At 36.5% G+C, this 9,230-nt stretch overlaps 1 protein-coding gene across 3 annotated transcripts in view; it reads left to right on the top strand.

Annotated features, from left to right (window-relative positions):
* The first annotated feature begins 617 nt into the window (after positions 1 to 617).
* Sec23 (transport protein Sec23) overlaps positions 618 to 9,230 on the top strand; it is a 52,591-nt gene continuing 43,978 nt past the window's right edge. For all 3 annotated transcript variants that reach the window (XM_081730455.1, XM_081730454.1, XM_081730453.1), the window contains exons 1-2: positions 618 to 769; positions 7,187 to 7,335. In XM_081730455.1, coding sequence (XP_081586581.1) covers positions 7,188 to 7,335 — 148 coding nt within the window. In that variant the 5' untranslated portion in view covers positions 618 to 769; position 7,187. The remainder of the gene's footprint in view (positions 770 to 7,186; positions 7,336 to 9,230) is intronic.

Below are 9,230 nucleotides of genomic sequence, written 5' to 3'. Positions count from 1 at the left end.
ACTCACGGTTCCTCATACTTGTCATGTCGTCAAAACCATTATTGGTCAAATAGGGAGGTGCACTAGCTATAGATTCATGTGTGCTATAAATGCAAAATTGTTTATGTGTACCTCACGAAGGATTTATGATTCAGGAATGAAATTGAATTAAGTTTTACATACTTACGGCGATTGCATTACTACAGGACATACCATTCGCTCTAGGTCTCTCTGTCATGGTGAACAATCGGTGGATCTAAAGAAATAACGAATTATCAATCTTTAGACAATCAGCTATAACATGGATTGGGTATCAACTTCTGCCAATAATTCCAACACGTTCTACTAAACAGAATCTGTACATAACTTCCTCTTGAGATTGACTAATTATTCAGTAGAAGCATTCACAAAATTTGCGGAGCTTAACGCAAAACAAAACTTGCAAAAATCAGTTATAACTGCTATGGCTATGTTGCAAACTAAAATGTGTATTTTACATTTTGTTGAATACGCCCTTATGTATCGAATTTCCGACTTCAATATTATCGTATTTCCGTGTACGGTAACTGTCCTGACTGTTCATCAGGCGACGAAATTACAGTATGCGCACGATAATTGCTGTATGATTTCCAACGCTGTGTCAAGCGCTTTGTGAATGTCACTTGTTTAATTTTACTGACGTGGCCTTAGCCGACTGTACAGCTGGTGTGTCATAGGTGGTGGAGTAGACTTCAATTATTTTTAATGTAGTACTAAGTTACTAAATATTTAATTACTCAATACTAATCAGGTAAGTTATAATGCTTCTAGTACGAGTGAAAAATAAGTAAAATTAGGTTATTGGTAATTTAAGTGTAGAATAGTTTGGTTTTATTTCTCTGTCAAACTAGTTGGAAATGTTGGAGACAGTTTCTCTTCTAATATTTATAATACGGCACCTACATTTTTTCGATATACCTTATTGCGAGTATAAGATGCTTGAAACAAAGAGAAACTTTGATACAAAATTAAGAAAATGCGGTCAATGTTCCGTTAAGGGGGTCCAGTGTCTTTGACCACTTCTTTCTATTGATTTTAGTTTGATTACATAATATAACGTTATATTAGGTTAGGTCAGGTCAGGTTAGGTTGGGTTAGGTTAGCTTAGCTTAGGTCAGGTTAGGTTAGGTTAGCTTAAGGGGGTCCAGTGTAGTTTTGGACCCCCATAACGGAACATGGACCGAAAATGCTTTCCTTACGCTGAAATCAGTACGAATTTACAATCTGGGACTAAGAAATTCATAACCTATTTCTTCCTTCACGAAATATACTGTTAGCACCTTTAAAAAAGTCTTTATGGGACGAGTTGCATTCATTGGTGGAGATTTACTTTAAGAAGGCTTAGCTGTAAGTGATATGGGTAATAGTTAAGAACAGCTACTTCTCATCTCCCGTGCACGAGGATACATCTTACTGTTGCACTACCTAAACACCCTAAGTACAAGGGCAAGAACTCAGTCTTATTACCTACTTTTTAACATCCTAGATAGTCAATGAATAATTCCAGAAAGTATGGCGTTTCTCGTCCTTCCCTAAATGGGAAGTACGGCTCTGTTTTTGTCTAAACTGTGATGAACAACGAGCCCAGCGGGGCTTTTAACCCCATTCGCTCTTGTTAAGATAGCATTCGTGCTTTTTAGTGGCTAGCACAGCTTGGTTGGTGTTTTTGTAGAAGACTTCTTAAAGTGATGGTAGTAGTATACATGAGAACCCCCTGATCTGCGTTTCTTCTGTGTTCTATTACCACTTCTGCATAAAATATCATAAATTTTCTACGTAGTGTAATAGTAAGAAGTATCCATGTGCATAAGACATGCGATATGCGTTAAATCCCCCCCCCCCCTAGACACATAGTCATAGATAAAATATGAGGGCACTACACATGCAGATACAAAGTACAGGTACGTTCTTTTTTTATTTTCGTACTTACTCAGTGAATAATCCCTAAAAGTATGAGCGTTCTGCTCCTTCGGGAGCTGATGCAGCTTCATGTATACTATATCCAAGGCTGCACCGCCGTTCCAAACCGATGTAGGCCTACTACGGTAGGTGAACAAAACGAAACCTGAAGGAGTCTTCTTTAGTTATTATTGTCGTGTTGAAAAGTTGGTGAGGGTTGACGGAATAAATGCCGAAGAAAATTCTAGTTTTTCTTCACGACTGCCTACGTTTTTTATACCGTAGCTGCTCTGGGTGAACGTTGAGGGTGTTTTTCACTATATTGATTCACAATGGTGAAGAACTTTCCGTGCGGATTTATTATACGGATCTATGCACAAATTCATGAAAGGCATGCCTCTTTCTCTCTTTATCACTTTCTATACCTTTAGGAATCACTTTAAGAAGTCTTCTACAAAAACACCAACCAAGCTGTGCTAGCCACTAAAAAGCACGAATGCTATCTTAACAAGAGCGAATGGGGTTAAAAGCCCCGCTGGCCTCGTTGTTCATCACAGTTTAGACAAAAACAAAGTGGCCACTAAAAAGCGCCAAAGCCATTTTCACAAAACAGCTGAGTGAGCGACAGTGGGCGAACGGGGTTGGGAGCTCCGTAGGGCTCTCGTGTTTCCTACCTTCATCACAATTTGGACAGCGTTTTATCTCCCAATATCAGGAAGGAAATTCTGATTTTCTTCTCAATTTGCACTGAACCTTATGCACTACTTCACTCATTACCGCCAATACTCAAAATTCCGAAATGGACACAGTAATTTTCCTGTATATACGTACTGCATCACCAAGATTTCAATGGTTCTAACTCTTTACTTTCGTATACGGCCTATTCCATCTCAAGACAGGCAGAGGATGCCCAATGATTCTCTAAATTTTCATGAAATTTAAATGTATTATACTAGGTACAAAAATAAGGAACCCATATTTTTGCGTTTTGCTCAAAAAAATTTTTGACGAAATTATGCCCACTTGAAATTTTGGGTCAAATCTCCCGCGCTTTTGGGCTCAAAATCTTTAACTGCATGTATCTCAAGAACTGTTTAAAATATTTTCATTCTGTTTTCTTCCTCTGAAAGTTCTACAAAATGAGACTAAATTCAGCTCTGTAAGTTACATACGTACTGAGCTATTACTGGTGAAAGGAAAAAACAGATCCATTTTTGGGTCAGTATATCTCAAAAACCCCACCTTTAAAAAATTTCATATTTTCAGAATGGATTCAACAACATCCCAACATGCTTCTGTATAAATTTCAGAGAGAGTAAATGCTTGGTTCAAACGTTGCAGCCTTGGTTGTAGAACACTGTTCAATTTTCTCGAGAATCTGACAGGGGATGTATGCGAATCGTGACAGCTAGATATTTATGAAAATTGATACCCTGACTAACTGGATCGCTAACCATTGTGGTGATAGTCATTCAGTGCGGAAATGCCTCGTTTACCCGCTACGTATAATACATATACTATGCAATGATCAGGTGAAGCTGTGCCGAGTTATACCCTAAAAACGCCGGAAAATGGCAGAAAATGAAAAATGTGTGCAGGTAACCTAATATGATAGGGGGATATGTGACAAACGGCAGTACTGACACACAAGTAGTGTTCCCACCCCAATACAAACTTAGTTTTTCAAATAGAAAGTATACCATTTTATGGCATTAAAACAATTGACATAAAACGTGAAAGAAAATAAGCAATTGATGTGTTATCAGTGTTGTCAGATAACAGAGATACGAAGCTCTAAGTTTGAGAAATTACGCGGTCCGTACAGTGATACGAACAAATGTAGAACAACAAGACTATGGAAGAAACGAATGTACAGTAGGGAGTAAACCACAGCATGCACAACACCCAGTGAATAACGGGCTTGATGCTTCATATTTAGTGTGCGGCTAGGGGCGAGAAATGTACGTATTTTGCCATACTCTCTATGTTTTTTGTTGTGTGCATTGGCATATTATGTTAAAATATTGTGCACCCGTATATTACTGTTGACCGGAATACAGTGTGTTTTATCTTCATCGTTGTCTCACATGCTAACTATACGTTTTCTATACTGTTGACTGATATCTATCATAGGTCATTAATCTCTGCGTGTTACCTTTCGTGCTGCAGCATTGCTGTATCCTTTTCAGACACTACGACGTCGTTTCTGTGGTTTGGAAGGTATGCAGTGTTGCAACCTCAAGACAGTTCGTCTTATAGCTCTCGGGAACAGTTCGAGATATCGATTCCATATAAACGCTATTTGAATTGCTGGGCTACAGAAAGCCTTGCTGTTAACATTTCCGCATTATGTCACATGGGACTTCTTTCTACGGCTACTCTAACATATGCCCTTTTTGGGAGAATTCTGTATCAAGCCTGTTAGTCATTGGGTGCTGTGCATGCTGGGGTCGACTTACTACTGTACATTCGTTCCTTCCGTAGTCTTGTTGTTGTACATTTGTTCGTTTCTCTGTACTTGCCATATAATCTCTCAACTTTAGATCCTCGTGTCTCTGTTATTTCACAACACTGATAACACATCAATTGCTAATTTTCTTTCACGTTTTACGCCATAAAATGGTATACGTTCTATTTGATCACATATAAGTTTCTGTTGGGATGGCACCACTACTTGTGTGACACTACTGCCGTGTTCTTTGTCACATGTCCCCCTATTATATATATATTAGGTTAACTGCACACATTTTTCATTTTCTGCCATTTTCCGGCGTGTTTAGGGTATAACTCGGCACAGCTTCACCTGGTCACTGTATGGTATATGTATTATACGTAGCGGGTAAACGAGGCATTTCCGCACTGAGTAACTATCACCACGATGATTAGCGATCCACAGTTAGTTAGGGTATCAATTTTCATAAATACTATAGTGCGTCCAGTAAGAGAACGTCTCTGACAGCTCGCAGTGACATTGCCACTACTCGCGTGTCAAGGCTTTTTTGGTTTGACTGTAGTGACAATTTAATTAATGGTATAAGACAGAGTGATCGTGGTTGGTAACACTGGTATCAAAGTAGGGGCTGCAATGTCCCACCGCATGTGGTAAGAAACGTCAGAGACCATCTCTTGTTGGCCGTGCTATAGCTATCACGATTCGCATACGTCCCTTGTCAGATTCTCGAGAAAATTGAATAGTGTTGTACACCAAGGCTGTAACATCCGAACTAAGCATATACTCTCTCTGAAATTTATACAGAAACATGTTGGGATGTTGTTGAATCCATTCTGAAAATATGAAATTTTTTAAAGGTGGGGCTTTTGAGATATACTGACCCAAAACTGGGTCTGTTTTTTCCTTTCACCAGTAATAGGTCAGTACGTATGTAACTTACAGAGCTGAATTTAGTCTCATTATATAGAGCTTTCAGAGGAAGAAAACAGAACGAAAATATCTTGAACAGTTCTTGAGATACATGCAGTTAAAAATTTTGAGCCCATAAGCGCGGGAGATTTGACCCAAAATTTCAAGTGGGCATAACTTGGTCAAAAAATATTTCTTGAGCAAAACGCAAAAATATGGGTTCCTTATTTTTGTACCTAGTGTAACATATTTAAAATTCATAAAAATCTGAGAGAATCACTGGACAGATTTTTTAAAATTTGCCTGAGTTGAAATGGAAGAGGCCATACCCTGACTCACCTTTAATCAGTTTATACACTGTGCATAATGGCTACCTGAACGTGAATGTTTGTTTAAAATGTTACACTTCATTTTCACTTTTTTTATGTACTAATCAGTGTTGGACGTAAAACTACAAATTACTTCGATTGCTTAAAGACTACTCTAATACAATATTATTTGTGATTTATCATAAACATTTTAGAAACTATATTTATCTCTAAATACCTTAAGAGAGAGAGAGTACGTGGGTACCACCTTCGACTTTCATAACTACATTTCCACGTGAATACGCATCTCAGAGTTAGGTGCACACCATATTTTCATTATCTACACATTACTCTATTAAAATATTATTACAAATTTCTTCTGTAAATTTTACAAATCCATGGATCCGTATAATAAATCTGCACCCAACTTTCTGCGTACAAAACGGAAGGAAGTGAGGAAAATAGAACTTATTTTGTAATTTCATATTTTGTGCGGAATGTATTTAACTACTTTTGAGATGTACTGCATCGAAATCCGTTGCCTTTGGGACACTTTCCGGACATTTTTATGGTTGCGGATCATAAGTTAATACATTGCATTCGTACCACTCGTACACTTCTATGGTAGAAGATTGTAACACACTGCCTTCTCACTTCACTTCATCCCGTAATGGTTTCCATATTATAGAGGAATGCGTGTTCAAAACGTAAGCAGGTTTAGCAAAGTTCATGTTTTTTTCAAAATAGATTTGCTTTATTATTTATTTAGATTATCTATGGGTAGACATAGGTATATTTGCCCTTAACGTGCTTACGCAACAGCGGAATTATGAAATGCGGGATCTACAGCTTAAAATTGATCAGTTTGCCCCGGGAAAAGTAGTCTTCCATCTGGACTCGAACCTGAGGTCTCTTGATTACAAAGACTTTGTCGACTCATTCGCGGAGAAAACCTATTAGAAATAGTTCTACTGATATTACATACTTGTGAATATTTTGAGTCACTTCACAAGGGCAAATAGTTACGCAACTGCAGAAGTGAAATCACATTACAAAGTTATACTTACATTCATTATTAAAATAAGTGGACAATTGGAAAGACTACAGAGTACAAAAGATCTAATTTAGTCCAAGTTAATTCAGTGAGTTAGAAATATAGCCACTATATTTAATTTGCATATCCATTGAAAAAGTGAATAGTACCTAGATTCTAATCATTTGAGTCCACGTTGGCTTTGAACTGTTCATACATACACATGTGCAGAAAATACATTTGACTTCAATGCATTGTTTATGTACATTCATGTTTCGTAGGTTGATAATATATGAGAAAAAATGTAGAGGCTTTGAGATGTGGAAATGCTCCCTTAAATTTATACGATGTGAGTCCTTTTTCTTTTATTTATTATTTTGTTGATTGTTTAAACATTAAAGAAAAAAAAATACTTCAACTAAGGCATGCAATTAGGTGAAACCAAAAATAACCGTAGTTTTATTATTATTATTATTATTATTATTATTATTATTATTATTTTAACAAAACACAACAGTGCGTGTTAACCATTGTATTATCTTTCTGAATACAAATTTTCAATTGTAGGATGACCACATACGAAGAATTTATTCAACAGAACGAAGATAGGGATGGTGTTCGCTTCACTTGGAATGTATGGCCGTCCAGTCGGTTGGAGGCAACTCGTCTTGTTGTACCTTTAGGCTGTTTGTACCAGCCTTTGAAGGAAAGACCAGGTAATATGGCTCCTGATACTTACATTTAAGTTTATATATAATATCTTATAAAGACAATGATATATAATACTAAAACTGCAAGGTAAGTTATTAATTCAGTAAAATACCAGTATAACAAAATTTTAGAGACCTTTAAAATTAATGTGTTACAGTGAAATTTAGCTATATGAAATAAACTAATTCTCAAAAACTCACGTGTTGTTATATCCATTGCAGGATCTAATTGTTTCAATATGAATGTACAGACAAATACATTAAACATTTATTAAATGAGAGGAAAATTAGGATATGTAAGCGGAGTACTTGTAATATGACATACAGGTCAGACGTTCGAATAAAGTACTCTTGACTCCTTTCCCACGTCAGAAATCTGTAGGCTGTGGTATTTACCCTTCTACCTAACAACACTGGCGAGATGAGATGTACATAAACGAAAGGGTAAGGCAGAAATGTGAGATCATAATGTCCGTTAATGGATTTTTAAACTTTGCGCTCGTGTTAGGAGTAATATTACGTCTTGCATTGGAAGATACACAAAGATTATTTAATGTTTCTTTTCAAATCACTATCTTGTTTAACCGACAGTGCAAAATGGCTACCTTGTCATCTGAATAATGATATAATGTAATAAGAAAAATGTTTGTTGTAAAACAGATCAATTTCAATCATACATTTTGAAAAAGATAAAGCTGAGAATAAAGAGAAAGACGAAATTTTAATTCGTTATACTGAAAGATCGAAATGCGTTAACAAGTTCTTTCTCTTATATATATATATAAGAAAAGCTTATCCATGCTACGATTATGCACCGAGGGTAAGGATGACTGTAGTAATGATCGGTGTGAAGAAAGTGGAATGAAACGGGAGAACTGCGATGAAACCTGCGCACATAGTGTTTGTCCATCACAAAACTCACTGTGGGAACTGGTAACAAACCAGTGATCCCATGAATTATAGGTGGGCTTTATACCACTGAATTATAGCTGTCCTGTGAAAAAAGAAATGTTTTTGCACATCATAATATAGAGAAGATACCTAAAAACAATTTCGCAATTGTACCAAAATTTCTTTATTCTGGCGTTCTACAGCGACATTTTAGTATATAAAGTTTTATTTTGATCAGATTTTGGTATACATATATAATTCGATGTCATTTTACTGAAGTTTTTATAGCGCTGGTGCATCGATTTTCTTCTATGAATTATAAAGACTAGGGTAGAAGTAGGTAAAGAAAGTTGTGTTGCAAATATCATACGCACATCTCTTGATTCTTAAGAAAGTGTATTATTAATGATATATGGAAATTGTCTTATTTTCCTAGCAGTTTCCTTTAATCATCCAGTGACACATTCTCGTGGTTTTGTTTGTTTCAAGTTTAACTTTCTTCTTTGATATGAATGCTGTATGAAATGTAAACAGATTATTTTGTACTAATTTCTTCGGCGTCAGTGCCAATAGACGTAGTTAGCTTCTGATTTCTTCCTTACTCTGAATCGTGTTATCTACAAGATGCGTTCAAGCACTCAGGACTCCCTTTTTTATTTATTTATTTATTTTATGTCACAAACAACTTACCTCAGGAAGTTAAAAGTTACGTCACTTTTCAACGTAATCTTTTAGACTTAACTTCTTTCGCATTGATGACGCCATGATTCCATGGTCGCCATGAACGCATCTTCATTGTGTCTGGACCACTCGAAAACCACTGTCTCCAAGTTTCTGTGGTAGCGGGGAGTTTGTATGCTTTCAGTGTGGCGAATACCTTTTTGTATTATACATATATAAGAATTGGAATTCGGTACCCATGTTTCATTTATTGCGACACTTAACGAAATAAAACACCATTCATGGCGTCGTCATGTGTTAGTATCAATTGACACATTGGTACCTGCGTA

Source organism: Thermobia domestica, chromosome 11 (assembly GCF_964235325.1).
Source record: "Thermobia domestica chromosome 11, izTheDome1.hap1.1, whole genome shotgun sequence".
NCBI classification, from domain to species: Eukaryota; Metazoa; Arthropoda; class Insecta; order Zygentoma; family Lepismatidae; genus Thermobia; species Thermobia domestica.
Note: the sequence above shows the minus strand (reverse complement) of the source record. Positions and strands in the feature narration are given on the sequence as shown.